The sequence below is a fragment of the Asterias rubens genome, chromosome 19 (genome assembly GCF_902459465.1).
Source record: "Asterias rubens chromosome 19, eAstRub1.3, whole genome shotgun sequence".
Lineage (NCBI taxonomy): Eukaryota > Metazoa > Echinodermata > Asteroidea > Forcipulatida > Asteriidae > Asterias > Asterias rubens.
This window is the reverse complement of record NC_047080.1, coordinates 8,775,755-8,795,824: the sequence shown is the minus strand read 5'-3', so window position 1 is coordinate 8,795,824 and position 20,070 is coordinate 8,775,755. Positions and strand designations below refer to the sequence as shown.

Below are 20,070 nucleotides of genomic sequence, written 5' to 3'. Positions count from 1 at the left end.
TCATGACAGTAGTTTTCTTCAACTTTCTGACCTATCGAAACAAAGCCATCATACCATAGAAAGATCAGCAATAATGGAACACAACTTGCAACTGATCAACAAAAGTGTAGACAAAAGTTGTATGAAGAAGAACTTGTTTAGGCTCCGGAATGTGATGGCGATAGCTAGCTTCCCCACCCACTAAAATAATTCAAGGCCACCAGCAGTCACATGTAATTGTTACCCCTGCCCTGCATCATACTTCAGTGTGCCGATCCTGCAATGATCATGAGTCCATTATTATGTCAAATCTTGGATAAAAACCAAAATTGCTCACAAAAGATCCAAATTAATTAATACTAAAAAATATATTTTTTTAAACCCCCATAATGCTTACAAATATTGTATGCATTTCAGTAATTTGCCGAGTTGTCGGGTCCTCCACGGGTCGTATAATTCCCTTAAAATATTAAAATAAAGTAAGAAAAAGACAACCAGGGGACACCCGGATTTGAACCAGGGACCTCTCGATCTGCAGTCGAATGCTCTACCACTGAGCTATATCCCCCTACATCACAATTGAAGCTTTATTTTACATTATATACCACTAGCTAGTGACGGCTGACGCAATCTTTGTTTGTGTGTTCAATGCTGAAGGTTGGCGGCCCGGCCACGCATGACCACCTGTTGTCAATTATAATTTCACTTCAGGCTGATGAGTATAATTGTTGGAGTGCACAAAACTCTGTTTTAGACCATGTTATTATAACACCCACGCAGTTTGTATGTTGATGAAGTACAGCTAGGAAATTCAAAGCTCGAGTTGAATAATTCAGCGTTTTACCAATGCTTATTATATACAATCCCTTGCTCTATGTTACAATCCAATACAAGTCTATTTCTATGATCAATGGTGGACCATGGAGGAAGTACATGTATAGCCTTGTTTCATTGGATTTTGTTTGTGCTTATAGTATGCATGGTTTGTTTTCCCTTTGCGCTTTGGCAAGCGACGTAGTAGCACTGCAGCAGGTACATGTTCAAGTACATCTACATGCACGTAGGCATGTGTACAGGAAAGAATACGCAGTCACTTTACGGTGTGGCACGCCCATTCTGCGGACCTCTTCCGGGTACACACTGGCATCATTTTACACTGAACTTTCCAACACGGTGTCGTTTGATCCGTGTCAAACTAACCCAGCTCGGGAGGTGAGTGATACCGTGTCGAAAATCCAAACAGGTGTCAAAATAGCCGTAGGGGGGAACTGTGAACACCGTACCACCACTGGGTTCATTTTCCGATCCGTGTTGAGTGCGTGGCGCCCCCTCTCTGCAAACGAAGTTGCTAATAAAGCGCAATATTAAACAAAAGTCGCCGCAGCGTCACACAACGCGCCACGACCGCCATTGCGTCGACGCGACGTCAAACTTCGATCCGCCATGATCCTAGGGCGTTCGGAGCTTTGCAGATCGCACAAAAAAATAATAGGAAGTTACACAACCAAAAAGCTGATTTGGTGTGAAAAGTAAGTCCTTGTGTGAGAAATAGTTTCATTTCGTTCCATACAATTTGTTATCAACAAAAACAATTATTGGGGGAAAAATATAGAAGGGGATACCCGGATTTGAACCAGGGACCTGTCGATATGCAGTCGATTGCTCTACCGCTGAGCTATACCCCCAACTTGCTCAAGAGTCTTGTAATTTTTTATCTAATTGTAGCTAGCTATTAAAGTTACGGCTGATGCAATCTGTACGCAATATTATAGTTTATATGCTTCTGTATTAATCTGGTTGGCTGAAATACGGTCACGTGGGAACAAACTAATATTATTAGTTTATAAGTTATCAAATAATGTAAACCACAAGAGAAACTGATTGTAAATTTTAAATAAAATTTGGGATTGAACTAAGTTGGTGTATCAGATTTGCCCCACCGTGACTTACTGGACTTCAAAGTCTCAACACTGTAAACAGAATCTGGATAATAAACCCAAAACGTTCCTTTTTATGATTCAATTTAGCCCATAGTCATCATAGACGGAGGTGTACGTGTAGTATAAACAAACTTAGACCGTCCCGTCTAAGTTTTGGGGTTAAGACCTGATCCGGTCTACCTTTGTTTTTTTTGTTTTTTGCGTTTAGAAGAGTTGAACCAGATCCGGTCTAAATTGAGTTAGACCAATTACGGCGTGTGAACGACCTCAATTATTGCTTGCCTTAATACTGTCAGTGGTTTGACAAATATTTTCACCCTTAAAAGTTAAATAGTAGGCCTAATTTTTCACTCGGGCCAAGTGCTTTTGTATCAACGTGGGCTTGTGATATCATTCAATTTCAACTTCGCAAACAAAGATGTGTTGACACTCCGAATGGAGCCTTGGGTGAATAGGTATTAATTAGACCACAGAAGATGCAGGTTTTGGGCATAACCCCGCTGTACAATAGAACCAGAAAAGTAACAATGTCTTACCTTCTTTTCGAAACAAGTCAGTCGCGTGTGGAGATAGGTCTACCACGGCAGATAATTATTATTCCAAAACTTGTCCTTGTTGTCGTGTGCTTGAATAATGTAGCTGGCGAGCAAGTAACTTGTACACTTCTCCCTTGTCTCCATTTGATGCTACGGTTCTGTACCATATCCAGGGTGTTATAATTCCAACTAGAATGTCATTACTAATACAATGGACACATCTTGTAGAGGAATTTCCATGCAACTGTTCTGAAAATGGCGTGATTGTGTACAAAACCTATTGTCGTCTGCGCGGATAATCGTGTTTTGCCACAGGTGTTAACGAGCAATTTCATTGGTCGGTTATTTTTTACATGGACCGGCTTCCGACGGCTGATTGGATACAATATAATTTTCTGGAGGATATTTTATCGATTTGCTAAAGATTGTATTTTATAGTTGTCCGTTTTTGTCGTCTACGCAAATCTTCGTGTTTTACAAAAGTTTTTTTTTCGAAACCACGCCCATTGAATAAACGAGCAATTTCATTGGTCGGTTGTTTTTTTGCAAAGGGACAACTTCCGACGGCTAATTGATGGGTAAAATATTTTCTGGAGGATACTTCCTGATTTACTCACGAATGTATTTATCTCGTCTGGATTTTGCTCAAGAACGTGTTTATTCTTCCGTTTTTTGTCGTCTGCTCGGATCGTCGTGTTTTGCAACAGTGGTCGGAGCATGGAGGAAGACGCCGGAGCGAGGGACTTAAGTCGACCATTGAGCGATTTTGCCTGGTACCCAGGATGTATTGCATGCGTAGGTAACCATGAAGCAGTAAGTCACTGCTCAAACTTGCTCAGTTGTTGAAACCACGCCCCATTGAATAAACAAGCAATTTCATTGGTCAGGTTTTTTTTCCGATGGCTGATTGGGTACAGTATTTTTTGAGGAAATTCTTGATTTGCTTGTGTTTGTTTCGTCCATTTTTGTCGTCTGCGCGAATCTTCATGTTTTTGCAAAAGTGTTTTCGAAACCACGCCCATTGGTTAAACGAGCAATTTCATTGGTCGGGTTTTTTTTTTCACAAAGGCCCGGCGTCCGACGGCTGATTGGGTACAATATGTCTTGGAGGAAATTTCCTGATTTACTCACGAATGTATACTATTTCGTCTGTTAGGTTTCCCCCAAATATTCATTCAATTAAAATCAGTTCTCTAAAGAACATAATCTACCTGGCATGCCAAGTGAAAATATCAACAACTGATTCATAACAAAAACATGTTTGAAAGTATTCTCAAATTTTAAGTCAGATGTATTTTTTGGTCTGCTGTATGGTAACATTCAGAGTTGGACATTCCTTTCATAAAGGAATACAATGAAATTTCAAACAAAGAAATGCATAAAACAACTTTTCTTCAACCATATTATTATTTGTATTTAATACATGTTAAACACAACCATTTATTGTGTACATCACACACTGCAGTGCTTCAACCAAACCTCAGTGTGTCCAAACAAAAAGTGAAGGCCCAGATAACAATTTCCCAATATACGACCTTTAAAGGAACACGTTGCCTTAAATCGGTCGAGTTGGTCTTTGAAAAGCGTTTGTAATAAAATGCATATGGGTAGAAAGATGTTGTAAAAGTAGAATACAATGATCCACACAAATATGCCTCGAAATTGCACGGTTTTCCTTTTACCTCGTCGACTAACATGGTCGGCCATTTATGGGAGTCAGACTTTTGACTCCCATAAATGGCCGACCGTGTTAGTTCGCACAGTAAAAGGAAAACCACGCAATTTCGAGGCGAAGTTGTGTGGATCATTGTATTCTACTTTTAAAACATCTTTCCAACCATAAGCATTTCATAAAAAACGGTTACAAACGCTTTTTATAGACCAACTCGTCCGATCCAAGGCAACGTGTTCCTTTAACCTTTAAATTAAATTATTGAGTAAAAGTGAAATTAATATCCAGTGAAATTCCCATTCAAGCGTGATACTTCATGGAGGCAACGAATGTGATTGCCTCCATGCCCCGCGTCATTGCCTTGGTGCCCTTGAAATGCTCCAGTAGAAATTTACAATTCCTCATAGGGTGCCCTTTGCCAAGGAGAACATGCCTTTCCCCCTGCCCTTTCAAAAACGAAGCATTCAGGCCTAGGCCATTGCATACATGGTCTAAAAATAATTAAATATATAGTGTTATTTTTGTTATTTCAAAGACGACATTAACAATTAAAGGCAGTTGTGCTTTGTTTCCGTTTCGAGGAAAAGGATAATTAAATATCTAAGTTGAACATTGCTTTAAACATCCCTATTTCTGATAACTTCTTGATTTTTACATGTAACATTGTTAAGCGATTTTCCATGTACATTTTGTACATTAAAGTCGCTCAACAAATATTAAAATTAAAAGTAAGTGCACAAGCCTTTTTTTCATTTAAAAAGACTCAATGGAATTTAGTTTCAGTTAAAAACGACTGGACGGATTTGAGAATTGTTTATAAAATTTCATCAGAAAAATACAAATATTTAGGGAATATTTTACAAACACTGTACATTATTAAAAGGTGGTCATAATATTAATGTTGTACTAATGTCTATGTACATGCACATTATTTGCCACATATTTGGTATGAAGTTGCAAATAGGGTTTAGTAGGAGGCTCGTTATGCTACATGGCAGTAAATACCTGATTGTTTTCCATAGACCTTATGCACATACCGTCATTTCAGTAGGGTGCCCTCACCTAGAGGTCAAAATGAGTTTGTTCATTGGCCAATCCTGTGCGCGCGCGTACAAATCTGTGCATTTTGATTGTTTCGTCAGGGTTTTTCCACTAAGATGGCCGCTGGATGACGTCAATGCATAAGGTCTATTGTTTACGTAAATTTGAACAATGCGCACACTTCCAAGCAATGGATTAACTTGGTAGGTCTGCTGCCACCTAGTGTCCCCAAAAGGCTTCCCTCTTTGTTGCTGGTGCCCATGCTTATCCTCAACAAACTCATTAGTTCTGTGAGTAAAATGTATCTCTTGCTGATTGGTGCTGTCTGAAGCACGGTTCATACTTCCTGCAAATGGGAAGGGCTGTTTTCGCGGCGAATGTTTCGCAGGAGTTGAGCTCATCTCTACTCTTCTGAATTATTCATTGCGAATTTATGACGTCAAAACTAGTATCGCATTAGCATTCGCAGGATGTATGAACCAGGGTTTAACAAGAAAGGCACTATTATTTAGGAATCCAGAATCATTCTTTCCAAACTTCTTGTTTTAACAGTTGTTAAATAAAGGCAAAGTACGTACACCTTTGCCCTTTGGTGTTTGAAACCGTTTGGTTGTTTTAAACCTATACAAATGTAGAGTTTACAATAAATTTAACCCAAGGGTTGTTGCATATACTTACATGAGATTGTTTAGTAATTAAGCTACAGCTTGCTGACCACCCATTAAACATGTACAAGGCATGTCATCTCTTTTAATGGGAGACTTTCTGGGACGATAGAGGGCAGCAGACTTACCGGGTAAATCCATTGTTCTCAGAATTATGCGCATGTTCAGAACTACGTAAACAATGGAAATTTACCCGGTATGTCTGCTGCCACCTAGTGTTGGAAAGTCTCCTATTGCCCATTCCTAGTTACAAGCCTTCAGCAAGCTTCAAATTATTTACAAACAACATTTTAAATTTGTACCACATTTTCTCCAACTTCTCCCTTATCCATGGAGGCATTTTCTTGCTCCCGATTATCTGCATCTTGTCCCTTATCGTCACCAGCGCTGAAATTTCCACCTTCATTGGTCTCTTGCTCTGAAGATATGAGAGATTGGCCCTCATTGGTTGCTATGTCAGGGTCTCGTTTCTCTCCTGTATTCTGATTGGCTGTTTGGGGATCGATAGTGTCCCCTTCATGGTCTATGAGAGCTTTATCCTCATTGGTTAACACGGCAGAGTCGACATCCAATCCTGTATTCTGATTGGCTGTTTGGGGTTTGATGGCGTCCTCTTCAGAATCTGAGAGAGCTTCATCCCCATTGGTTAAGACAGCCGAGTTAACATCAAATCCAGTATTCTGATTGGCTGTTTGGGGATTTTCAGTTCCATGTTCTGAAGTTATAACTTCTTGGCCCTCGTTAGCTGACAGGACTGGGTCAATACCCTCTTCTGCGCTGCCGTTGGTTGTCTCTGCGTTGATGCTGGCACCCTGATTGGTTGAACTCTCATCTTGCTCTTGGCTGAAACCAGGTACAGCTTCTTCCTTGAGGAGAGCAGCATCGGTTGAAGTTTCCGCGGCAGTTATGCCTTCCGTATTCACTGAAGAGTCATCAGGTTTGACAAACTCTGTGGTCGCTGCTGTTTGTTCCCCCACATCCGTATTATCCAAACCTTCCTGAATTGTGTCAAGATTCAACCCACTCTGTTCGTCTGAATTATCATTTAGTCCCTCAGCAGGTTCAATCATCTCTAAAGAACTTGCACCAGCATTTTCTGCAGTATGATCTTGTTCTGTGCTTTCTACATCTGTAGTTCCTGTTTCCCTCTCTGGAGCATCGGTGGAGTTTTTATTTAGATTCTCAGAAGTAGGATCTTCAGAGTTGGTAGGATGTTCCTGGCCAACAGGGGTGTCCTGATTTCCTTCTTCAATGTTTTGATCACCCTCTGTGATCTTATTTACTACTTTCCCATCTACAATATCTTTGCTTTTTTTTTCCTCTTCCTCGTCTTCTTCTTCTTCTTCTTCTTCTTCTTCTTCTTCTTCCTCTTCTTCTTCTTCTTCTTCTTCTTCACCTTCCTCCACAAGAGGCGTCAATGACGTTGTCACAGCGCTTTTACTCATGTCGTTGACCGCAAAATCAAAGTCACTTTTCAAGTCTTGAGGTTCCGGTGACGGCGGAGGGGCAGTTGGTGTCGTCATGTCGTTCGTTTGGCTTGAAGCCGTCTCCCGTGGTTTCTCAGGCGATGTCATGTAGTCCCTTTCATCTACTTCAGGCCAGAAGTCCGGTGTTGCCGTGGACGGGCGAGGGGTCATCGGTGGAACTGGGGACCGGCTGGCTCTGTCAGACACCGGACCCGCAGTGATGCTTGTGCAGTTGCCCCACGGGGTTGAGACGGGGGTGAACTGCTTTATGGGTGAGGTCATACGACTGGTACCCATTGCTGATGTATCTAGGTAGGAGGTTGTCATTGTGCTGTGCACCTCTTGGATGGTGCCCAGGGCTTCTGGATTTGAAAGGTCAGGGGCGGTGTTGACGTCTCTTTGATAAGGATCTGGGATTCCTTGGTACCCTTGCTTGGTAGGGCTCGGAGAACGCATTTTCGAAGGATGGTAAATGTTTGTAGCGGGAGTACCCAGTGGTGCTTGAGGCACACCAGTGGACAGAGATGGCGATACGGCATGGAGGGGTTGCTGTGGAAAAGAACACAAAAACACTTTTGTAAGCTAACAAATTACTGTTCAAGCTACGTCAGCTGCAGACAAATATAGCGGGCTTGTGCAGCAAACTCAAATTCTGGTGGTAAAGTCATCAGAGTATGCATTCTAACTACGCTCATGACACTGCCACAAGTGTCCTTAAGCAACAAACTTAACTAAAAACTGCAATTGCTTCTCATCAACCAGGAACAACCTATGCGCCATTTTGTTTTCTGGTGCTGCATACTCCTAAGGAGTTGAGATGGTTTCCAGAATGCTTAGCAAAATGTCAACAGAGATACAGACAGTATGAATATTGTCATTGTTGTTTCAAAAATTATTGTGGATTGCAAGATAGGACAAATAAATGTTCATGGAAAATTGCTTCCCTCCTTCAAGGAGGACAAGTGGAATTTATGATTGTGAATGGTGCAATAAAGTTTCTGTGATTCAGGAATGATGAATGATGATCTTGTCTCCAGAGAAATGTAACCAAAAGTGAATTACAAATTGACAACTAAATCTATGAAATGCAAATATTACAATTGCAAATAGTTTTATACATTGTACTAGCAACAAATATTTTGTATTTATACTATTTTTATACCAGAAATATGCAATGACAAGTAGCTGTAAGTGTATTAGCTGAAAATGAATACAGTTATGAATAACTAGTGTACATATTGAATGTTTCTAAAAATAATGTGTTGTGAAAACTTTAAAATGCTTCATGTGACATAACCTACTAAGCCCCTTTCACACTACCGAGCTAATACCCAGGTAATGAAAACACAGGAAACTCCTGTGAATTTTAAACCCAAGTTTTTTTCCCACTTTATAGCAGGGGTAGCTATCTTCCTGGGAGTTTGCAAGGTTTGGTTATTCAAATGTGAACAGGTCAACCATTGTGGGAATTTCCCAGGGAAATTCATGTAGTGTGAAAGGGGCTAATGCGTACATTGTAACCAGAGCTCTATAATGAGAGAGTTGCGTCAACTTGCAATTAGAAGCCATTTTGTATACCAAACAAAAAAAGCATTGGGTGAAACACAGGGTACCAGACTAGACTGCGCGTTGGGTTCATCTACATCTACGCTGGTACTCGGCAAAGTACACTTCTGGATGTAAGAGCTGAGGTGAAGACCTGGGCCCAATTTCATAGAGCTGCTAAGCACAAAAATTTGCTTAGCATGAAATTTCTTTTTTGATAAAAACTGGATTACCAACTAAATTTCCATTTGTTGCATATTGCTTGTTACTGGTATTCAGCTGTTGTTAGCTTATCCTGAAAATCACGTGGACATTTGGTTGGTAATCCTGTTTATATCAAGGAAAAAATTTCATGCTAAGCAAATTTGTATGCTTTATAGGAAATTGGCCCAAGGTGTGCATGAATCAGGTAAATAAGTGCAGTTAAACACAAAACTAGTTAGAGCTAATGGGTGTAGATGCCCACTCAGGCCTGTATGCTTTTTGAAAGGACAAGGGTAACCAAGGCATTTTCTTCTTGGTTTTAAAAGCTGCTGTTTAATAATAATATTACAAATTTATAATGCACACTTTTCCAGACAAACCGATCAAGGCGCCTACACAAAATGAAAATATTATACAATAGAAAATCAAGAAAAAAAAGAAGGAAAAAAAAGAAAAGAAAAAAAACCCATAACTATTAGCATAACTATTGAGTGAAGTCTTGGCCGGTAAACTAATTTTATTAAGCAAGGTTGTTTTTGCTTAAGCAGCTCTATGAAACCGTAGGGCCATAGTGACCAAAGAAAACTGGTCCCTCTATGTGGCAACTCTCTCAAGACACAGCTCTGATTATAACCAGCAGTGCAGAAATAATGAACAGTATGGGGTGCAACTCAATTAAAACACACTCAAATGTGACCTGACAAACAATTTTTACCTCATAATCAAACCAAAATAACTCAGGCTGTAAGCATGCAAGGTATTAAGAAATTAAAACAAAAGAGTTAACGACAATACAAAAAATAACAAATAGAAATTAAACCAATATTTGAAGTAGGAATGAAATTTGGGTGATTAATACTTTGACTTTCAATTTGTTTTTGAATTTGCTTTTCAGAAAAGGGTGCTATTTTTTTCAAACTACTACTTTGTAATGTTTTCTTCATCCCTTTTATCAATGCATTTTTTCTGTTGATCTTCAACTGTGAAATTAGGGGTGGCATGTGTCGCTTGTACTTTAAGCACTCACCTATCACCACTTTGGCACTGGGGCTGTTTTTCACAAAGCATTAAGATTCATCTTAACATGAGTTGTCAGTATTACCAAAAGTGATTTGTACTGTGACATCACAATTTGCTTCGCAATAAAGAGTGATTTGCAGTTAAGATCAATCTTACCTTTGTGAAATTGAGCCCTGGGGTGGACTACACAAAGAGTTTAGACTAGTCTTATCAGGAGTTAGGACAAGTTACTTGTACTAACTAAGGACTAGCCTTAGGTTTTTATTATCTCCTAGGACTAGTCCTAGCTCTTTGTGAAATTGACAGGTTCAATTTTGCGCTAAGGCCATATGTAAGTAGAGTTGTGCATTGGTTCCCAAATTACTAAACAAAAAAGAATTGAAATGAAATGAAATACTCACAAAATCTTCGCTGGCAATCAGCGAAGGCGTGTCCCGCAGGTAGTTGGTAAACCTAAACGGAACACCAGTAATTGGTTGCTTCCCATAGGGCTGAAGAGGAGTGATCAAGTCCGTCCTGTCCGGTGAGGGGACAGAAGGGAGGGTCACGTATAAGGTGGACGCCTTCTCAGAGCGGGGTGTTGATGGCTTCTCAGGGGAGAGCAGTTCGGGACTTGGAAGTGGCCCTAAATCGAGAAGCAAAAGTATTTGTAAAAATTAACAATTATGAGTAGGTCTCATTATTCAAACGTAGTCCCTTGCAGGAAAATACTGAATGAACTGAATACAACCGTAATAAGCGCCTAATAAATGTTGTGTGTCATTATTATTATCTTTAAATCAATGGAGTTCCCGCTGCTAACACATATCATTCAAACTGCCATTAGCAACCGCGCTAGCTCGGTGGTCTTGTGGTAAGACATCTGCTAAAGCAATGCAAAGGTTTGTGGGTTTGAATCCCACCCCAGTATTTTCCAGTGGATTTTGTTCACAGAACTCGCAAAAGTACTGAGTATACCGTGCTTAATACACAGCGTAAGGGTTAAACAAATTGTTTTCCACTTATCAGCATGTAAAGTTAAAAAATCAGCAAAATATTTGTGGCAGCAGAAATAAACTCCCTTCTGAACTTACCTAGGGTAAGATCCAGTGACTTGGCTCCTTTGTAGTCGAAGGGCTTGGTTGGTTTGGCGCCAGGGATTAGTGGTGGTAGGCTCTTTGTCGAGACTGACGTTGGCTTGTTTCTAAAATGGGAAACTTTGGGTAGAGGGGCTACCTTGTCAGCTAAAAGAGTGGAAAGAGAAGGAATTTTGTAGTTGTTGGAAAAACAATTGTTTCCGGGAGTGGCAAAAAGGAAAACAAAAATCAAGGCCAAACATAAATGCAGAATTTCAATTTTTTGAATCGTTAATTGGTTTATTTCACGAGAGTGTAAATCTAAACTAATCTGTGAACATTTCAAAAAGGTGGTCTCATATTTGAGATATTACTGAAAATCCGGACAGTTATGTCGACGCAGGAAGAATAATCCGTAATTTAAATACACAACCCAATAAATGTATTTGACAGTAAAGTTTCTCAGATTCAAAACTGCAATTTTTTCGAAAAAGCAATAATTCTCAAAATGCTTTGTACAATGGTCAGCTGCTGTAGGCTTCTAACCAAATTTTTTTGATTGCCAATAATTTTAAGAGTGATTACCAAGGTATACCTTCCCTTTAAGTAGAAGTCAAAGTTTTTGGCCGGGCGGTTAAGAGCATCAAATTCAAACTCTGATGTTTCTGATCAGCTGAGTGTGGGTTCAAATCCCTAGCCGTGACACTTGTGTCCTTAAGCAAGACACTTGACCATTGCTTCGTCCTTCGGATGGGACGTAAAGCACCCAGTGCACTTAACGTAAAGAGAAGGGGTTCGCGCCGGTGTTCCTGGCTGTGGCTGCATAAGGTGCTACATAATTTGGTCTCAGAATTCATAACTTTCAATAGCCTCTCTTTCTGTATAAATTTATATACTAAGCGCCTTGAGACCCTTGTTGGTAGATACGTGCGCTATACATGACTTTGGTTTTATATTATATTATTATTATAATGTGAACGCAACAATCATCATACAACCCCCCACCCCCTTCTCAAATCAAGCCAAACTCACCCTGGATGGGTCCCAGTGGCTGCTGACGAGCCATCCTGCCAGTCTCTTGCACCTCTTGCTGCGCATCCTCCGCAGGTAACTGCTGTGTGAGGGCGGTATACGTCGACGTCGTCATCGCAGACAGAACAGTATCGTCCAGATAGAATGGATTCTTCGCTCCAGTGGCAGCCTCTTGCTCCCGGTCACCGAGACGCTGACGCCCTTCATGGATGCTCATCTTCTTGTTCTGGAGGATTCCGCTGGCAAGGAGGGGGGTCGGAGAGAGCGCTCGGTGACCCGGCTGGCTCTGGTCGAAATGGATCAGTGGCATGAGACGGTTCAAGAGGACCTGCACTTTGGCTCTGTCCAGCGACTCGCTGATAAACAAGAGATTCAAATGGTGAAATATTGTATGGGACTTGAGGCAGTTATGGTGAGGTATCAATATATATTTGGTTTGCCGTAACACCTAGTGTATCTGTGCACCATGTTCTTTTGAGAACTTACCTTGCTTTATAATAATAATATTTGAGTTTATATAGCGCTTTTTCACTCCCGAATGGGTGTCTCAAAGCGCTTCAAATTATTACCCCTGGTCACTGGGCCTTAATTCACTCCTTAAACCATCTCAGCTCCCTGGGGAGTATACAGCCTCGTGCAACAAATGCGCTACTCGGCTAAATCAATCACAAGAACCATCTCTGCCCTCACAGGTCCCCATTTACCCCTGGGTCGAGAGAAGCAATAATGGTTAAGTGTCTTGCTCAGGGACACAAGTGTCACGACCGGGATTCGAACCCACACACTGCTGAACAGAATCAGCAGAGCTTGAATTCGGTGCTCTTAACCGCTCGGCCACGACACCCCACTCTACTACCACGGAGTAGACTTTCAGAATTCAGGAGACTTCTCAGTTCTGAAAAAGGACTGTCCTGCTTTTCAACTACTACTTATTTTTAACACATGTCATGATACAGCGAAACGTGGGGTGGGTTTCCCATTATTTTCTCCCGACTCCGATGATCGATTGAGCCTAAATTTCACAGGTTTGTTATTTTTTATATAAGCTGTGATACACGAAGTGTGGGCCTTTGGTTAATACTGTTTACCGATGTTGTGCGATTGCTATAATTGTCAAACACAACTCACCTGTTTTGAATGTGCACAAGTACATCCATTAAGATATCTCTTGGAAGATTCAGAAGTTGAGAAATGCTAGGTGGGGATAAAAACGTTCAAGTTGATTTTCAATATTTTTTCTTAGATATGTAAAAATCAGTACTGTAACCAAGTAAGTAAGTTTTGCTCAAAACAAGTCAATATTAAATTTTTCCCTAAGCCAAGTCAAGTCACAAGTCAAAGAAATTGGAGACTTGAGTTTGACTTGAGTCCAAGCCAGCAACTCGAGTGTGTTGTTTATATCATTGATAGCAATGGTCATTGTCTGCACTGATCTATTGTTCGACCAAAGGAGTTGCATACCGAAATGGAGTCCATTGCATACCTTACATTTCTATCAAAGGAGTTGCATACTGAAATTGGCATCCAGTGCATACCTCATATTTCTACCAATGTACCTTGCATAATTTGTTACTTCAACTTGAGTTCCCCATCTGGTGCCTTTGGAGCTCTATAATGGGTGCGTTCGTTTAGCTTCCCTGGGTCTACCCCGCGGTGCTCACTCGGGTGAGCCCCTTACAAAGAGCTAAATGAACGACCACTCACCGTTCTTGCAGTGATGTCGTTTACCTGAGGCCAGCCCCCATGTGACCCACTCCACAAGCATGACAAGCTTGGAAGTGGGGGCTGACATGGGTGAGCCCCTAGAATGACGTCAAAAGCTATTCGAACGCACCGGGGCAGACCAGGGAAGACCCAGGGAAGCTAAACCAACGCACCTAACATTTGCTTAAAAACATAAAGCATAGGGGCCGTTTTTGAAAGCAAATGTATTGTTTTTTCATTGATAGCAATGGTCGTTTTTTTCTGCACTGATCTATTGTTCCATCAAAAGAGTTGCATACTGAAATGGCATCCAGTGCATACCTCACATATTTTAGCTGGTGTTCCTTTGGTTTGGCGCTCAATAATATTTGCTTAACATTTAGCAGGGTAGATTGTTTCTTGCTCTGCTCAACAACTCAACTAACCTTTCATCCATATCAATTGGCAAGGTTCTTCGTTGGATGAGAGGAGATCGACTAGGATGCGTGTATGGACGTCCTCCGGTGGGCGTTATTCGGGATGCCTTCTTCTTCTGTACAAGACAATTTCAAGAAAGGAAACAGCTGTTTTAGGCTAACCACAAGATACTTATTTGTATTCTTATGCAACCATGTAAACAAAATTCAGAAAGTAGTCTTTGAAACTTTGCATGGTGGAGATACGATCTAGTATGGTTTGCTGTAAACAACACAATAATAATCGTATAACAATAATGAACATTCAAATGCAATAACGGCACCTTAAGCCAAGACTAAACAAGTGAGTTTTCAAGTTGTTTTTGAAGCTGAAATGAGTGTAGTATTTCTATTTCCCCTAGACAGGATGCCAGTCCATGGCCGGTACCCATTTGTACTCCTTGGTGGAGAGAAGCAATTGTAATAAAGGGCATTCCTCAAAGGCACAAGTGGCGCGACTGACCAGGCCAGGGTTCGAACCCACAATCGCAGAACAACTTAGTTTGACTCCACCATCCTAAACAACGACACCCCTTATGGACAGATATTTCATGCACATGGCATTTATTTATAACCTTAGATTCAAACCAAACAGACGTCTTTGTTTTGTTTTTACCATTTTCTTGTTTCTTTTTGTTTTGTCCTTCGGTGCTTTTGGGACCATCGAGTCTGTCATGTCCTTCACTGTGATTGATTTAGAAACATCGTTTTCATCATTTCTGAAAAAGAAAACAAAAAATCAGAATTTCTGTTAGAAAATATTAACAGGCAGCGAATTCCCAAATGCAACAGCAGATAAAACAGTTTTGCATCATGTAAGAAATACTCGTGTTTAATGATCGAACAATTTAGAGACATTTTACTCAGGGATGGGTAAAAAGGGTAAACTGTTCACAGCAATGATTAACCAGTTTGCTTTGAAGAATGCAATAATGCGCAAAACTATTTTGCAACAAGCAGCAGCAGTCTTACAAACTGGCACAAAGTTTCTGTGCGTGTTTGGTGGTGACCATGTCAACACGCCACGTGTAATGAGGCAGCGTGGCGGGTTAAGTGTACACTACTCATACTTCTGTTTTTACAGAGCTCCTGTGGTCATGGTTCGGTGGCCATTACTGCAAGCATCATGGGGCATTGTTTTTTGATGGATTTGGCGCTATATACTTTTTTGCTATTAATATTTTTATTATTGATGGCTAGCAAAAAACGATATCTAGATTGATATATTATAAATTAATCAGTTTTGCATCCAGTCAAATTCAATTATGTGTCTTTTCAAGACAAGGGTTGACTTACTTCCCAGCTATGGTCGGCTCCCTCTCTTTAGTCAACTGACGCTCATATGCTTTCTTGGATGGGCACCAGACGTAGACATGAGCGGGCACGAAGGCATTCTGCCAATCGCTGTTGAGTTCGTCCACTTCAAACAGTTCCCTGACCTCCACTGACCTGGCCTTGTTCTGCAGCTGCTGCCCGGTGATGGAGGCGGGCATGGACCGGGCGCTGGTGGACCTCACCCCAAGAGGGGAGGTGTAGGGTGTGTATGGGAACTGCTTAGGTCTATTTAATGAGAGAAAAAAAACACCACAAAACCACGATAGTATTATTGGGTTTTCATATAGCGCTTTATCACACCCCTAGGGAAGTATCAAAGCACTCAGTATTTTGTCCTTCAAGGTATACGTTTGTGTAGTATGAGATAATATTCCTTTACATAGCAACATGTTATGGTTTACAAGGTGCTGTGGCGTAATTATGCTGCCAATCAAACCAGCCATGCTGCCAATCAAACCAGCCACACAGGGGCAAGCCCCTTCTCTTTACGATAAGTGGGTTCTTTTATGTGCATTACGCAACACACGAGGAAACTGCTTTAAGTCCCATCTGAAGGACGCAGCAATAATGGTTTAGTACCTTGCTTAAGGAAACAATTGTCACGACGAGGACTCAAACTAACATTGACCCGTTGCATTGGCTGCCATCGTTGATGAAACGTGAACGCGTGGAGAGCTATCATTGGCTGAGCGAGCGCCATGAGCGCCTTTTTGGTGGATACCGGCACTTACGGACTCTATCATGGCAATTATTATATTGCAAAAAACAATTAATGGTCCAATATTTCGACCCTAGCAGAGTCTTTCTCAAACCTAAACAGGTAACTAGTTACCCGTTCATGTTTGTTGTGTTTTTTTTAAGCCTTTGAGAAACACCCTGCTAGGGTCGAAACGTCAGGAAACTATTTTTTGCATTGACACCACCCTCCATTTGATTGTAAGTTCCTTGCAATAGCTAATTCTTTTTCCTAAATTATTATTATTACAACATTTCCTTACTTGGAGTTAAAGTTTACAGCTGGTGCAGAGGAGCTACGTTGGTGTCTTGGCGAAGGCAGTGAAGCCTCGGACTGCCTTAATCTCTGCGTAGGGAATCGTCCAAGTAGAGTGTCCAAGCCAGAGTCTGTCAGGAGATTCTGTATTTTCAGAGTTGGTAACGCACCTGAATGTAACACATTAAACAATTTAGTCCAAGAGTTAAAAAGACACTGGACACCTTTGGTAATTGTCAAAGACCAGTCTTCTCACTTGGTGTACCTCAACATAGGCACAAAATAACAATGGTGAATGCATTTACACAATACAGTTAGATCTGTATGCAGTTTTGCCACCACACAAAACCTGTACAGTTGAGTGGTTTCGTTTGCTTTGTGGAATTGTCGTGGCTGAGGGGTTAAAAGCACAGAATTCAAACTCTAGTGTTTCTGATCAGCAGAGTGTAGGTTCGAATCCCCAGCCGTGATACTTGTGTCCTTAAAGCAAGACACTTAACATGGTTGGGACGTAAAGCCGTTGGTCCCATGTGTTGTGTAACGCATGTAAAAGAACCTGTGCACTTATCGAAATGAGAAGAGGTTCGCCCTGGTGTTCCTGGCTGTGGCTGCTGACTGCACCGTAGCATCTTGTAAACGGTGCTACATAATTGTGTCTCAGAATTCATTACTTTCAATAACCTGTCTTTCTGTATAACATACTAAGCCCCTTTGGTATATACGTGCGCTATATAAGACTTTGATATTAATATTATTATTAATTCACTAGAGGAGGGTTTTGAGTATGTTTGTCAAAGTATAGTGACCACTCGACGCACCTTCACTTCCCTCCGAGTCCCACGAGGTCGCCACTGGTTCTGTCACACGAGGGAGCCCTCTTTCACAGCGTCGGTTTGAGGCCCAGCACTGGGGGTGTTGGCATAGGGGTCCACAGGACGTCTCATCAACATGATAAAGAGATGTACCTGCCATGGCTGTACTCATGCTGGTTTTGGGGCTATTGCTGCCTTTTCATTGTCCAACCATTCCTAAAGTCTAAATAAAGTGTAATAAAATAACATGATCAAAAGTACTCCATTCATCAAATACAAGATCTCCATTAAAGCCATTGGACCCTTTCGGTAAACACTATTGTCCAAGGCCCACACTTCGTGTATCACAACTTCTATATCAAATAACAAACCTGTGAAAATTTAGGCTCAATCGGTCATCGGAGTCTGGAGAAAATAACGGGAAAACCCACTCGTGTATCCGCTCGTTTCGCCGTGTCATGACATGTGTTTAAAATAAATCCGAAATTCACGCTAACGAGAATTGATATTGTTTTACTGTTTTCTCAAAAAGTAAAGCATTTCATGGAATAATATTTCAAGGGAAGTCTTTCACCACTATCTTCTGTAAACCCTGTAAGTTATTTGTAAATCTGTGAACTTTTTGTTTTTTTTCTGTACCGAAAGGGTCCAATGGCTTTAACTAAAGAAAAATGATTTGAAATTATTTACCTTAAAAGTTAAAATAATTTAAAAGCAAAATACATCCTCATTCTACTTATTCAATCATAGACAATGACAGTGACCAGGGTGACACATTGCATTTTCAGTTTTAGTTGATGTTAAAAAAAACTTATACATGTTGTTTAGAATTAGACAGTGATTAGACAGGTAGAATGTTTGATTAGAAAGTCGAGTGAAAAAGTAGAAATAATGTGAGATCAGAAACATGATCATTATGAGCCGAATGAGCTAGCAATACCAAAAAATAGCATGACTAACTTATAAAAGAATATAGACACTGAACAGTGTGACAAGTGTGTTAAACCCACTTGGGCCCAATTTCATGGCTCTGCTTACCGTAGCAAAGTATCGGCGCCTGTGGAACCAGGGAATTCTGTGCTTACTACGTCAAGCCTTTTTCACAGAATAGCCATTAGCAGGGAATTCTGGCTTGTGTGCGTGCGTGCGTACTCCACGCAACTAAATACTAGGCCTACTACTACTTGGCATTCTACGCTTCACTAAGCATTGCCGACAATATATCGCGATATTCGATATAATCGCGATTAATGAAATTTGACATCATCAGTCTTAAAACTCCAAGTGAAAGTTGTAGAAGAGACAGTCCTAGCACAAGAGAGGTGTTCTAATGACCTATTTTTCTGGTTTTACTCCAAACCTATGGGGTGCAAGATGTCTCAGCTAGCAAATACATCGCGATATTTAAACGATATATCGATATATCGATATTTCGATTAAAACCAAATCCATCCGATATCGAAATCGTGTCCAAATTAATATCGCGATATTCGATAAAATATCGTGATATCGCCCAAGCTTACGCTTCACCATGTTTACATTTACAACACAAGGCTAGCCCAGAAATTTGGCGCTTGCTTGTAAGCTGAGAATGGTAAGCTGAGAATGGTAAGCTAAGCAGACATGGCAGAGCCATGACATTGAGCCATGGCATGCCTGGCTTGACCCAGTCACCTTCACCATGCTCACAGTGGACAAACTAACAAAAAAAGTTAATAATAAAAAAAGTAAACACACACATAAAAATGGTGTTCAGACAACTCGTCCATCGGACAACTCGACCGTTCGGACAACTCGACGGTTGATGAGACAGCTGGACCGTGGCGTTGGGACAACGCGACGGACGGTTTTTTTAACTGTCAAGTTGTCTGATTCTGTGTGTTGTCCGAACGGTCGAGTTGTCCGACAGACGTGTTGTCTGACATCTACTCTACATCAATTCAATCATTCATGGAGGTAGAAAATCAACAAATTGACATAATGACAAAGTAAACATATTGGTAGACCCCTCTAAAAATCCAAAAAGAATCCAGATTTGTTTGATATTATAGCCCCCCCCCCCCCCAAGGCTAAGTAAGTTCCTAACCCAACTAATTTATTATTATTATTATTAATATTATCATTAGGATTAAATACTCACCACGACTTCAAAACATTATCTTCATTCCACAGCAATTAACAATTGGGAATCGCGGTTCTTGAACCGTTCAAACACATTTAAAATCACTTTATCAACCGAACAACATCAGAAAGCTAAGGAAAGTGACAAGTAGACTAGGTGTATTTTTAACTTCAATGTAGGCCGCCATCTTTCTTTCATCTCTGGCGCTATAGCAACGACTGGTACTACGGCATACTTGGACTTAAAATCAAATGCAGTTGTCGATTACCACTGCATTACGAGGAGCTTCAACTTTTTATTGGCTTGAGGGCGCACTTTACATTCTTAAAGGAACTGCTGGATATCACATAAGAAAACAGAAACAAATTAATTTCCCCATGTTTCTTCGGTACTTTATTAATGCGTGTTCACTCCTTTGTGGTTCTAACTGATCAGCATCATCAATATTTTGGGACGGTGGTGTCTCACGAGTGATGAGGTCTTTAGAGCGGAAGGC

General features: G+C 40.8%; 1 protein-coding gene and 2 non-coding genes across 3 annotated transcripts; all 3 read right to left on the bottom strand.

Annotated features, from left to right (window-relative positions):
- Positions 1-475: 475 nt before the first annotated feature.
- Trnac-gca lies at positions 476-547 on the bottom strand. The gene has a single exon. It is a non-coding gene; the product is annotated as a tRNA-Cys (tRNA).
- A 1,045-nt stretch (positions 548-1,592) lies between these two features.
- Trnac-gca lies at positions 1,593-1,664 on the bottom strand. The gene has a single exon. It is a non-coding gene; the product is annotated as a tRNA-Cys (tRNA).
- A 4,332-nt stretch (positions 1,665-5,996) lies between these two features.
- On the bottom strand, positions 5,997-19,785 carry LOC117303501. The gene is made up of 11 exons (XM_033787725.1): positions 19,593-19,785; positions 17,459-17,675; positions 16,648-16,810; positions 15,611-15,874; positions 14,931-15,033; positions 14,285-14,391; positions 13,284-13,349; positions 12,156-12,511; positions 11,142-11,291; positions 10,470-10,693; positions 5,997-7,848 (listed from the first exon to the last, which is right to left on the bottom strand). Exons 2-11 carry the CDS (start codon positions 17,622-17,624, stop codon positions 6,124-6,126), a joined length of 3,324 nt encoding a protein of 1,107 aa, XP_033643616.1. The 5' UTR covers positions 17,625-17,675; positions 19,593-19,785; the 3' UTR covers positions 5,997-6,123.
- Positions 19,786-20,070: the final 285 nt, after the last annotated feature.

What these genes read in the sequence shown, in the direction of transcription:
- LOC117303501 (XM_033787725.1), bottom strand. Translation starts at nt 17,624, where the DNA reads ATGAGTACAGCCATGGCAGGTACATCTCTTTATCATGTTGATGAGACG. An exon ending in GAGCCGACCATAGCTGGGAA is followed by an intron (nt 15,034 to 15,610) that starts GTAAGTCAACCC and finishes TTTCTTTTTCAG; the next exon opens with AAATGATGAAAACGATGTTT. An exon ending in GCCACTGGGACCCATCCAGG is followed by an intron (nt 11,292 to 12,155) that starts GTGAGTTTGGCT and finishes CCACTCTTTTAG; the next exon opens with CTGACAAGGTAGCCCCTCTA.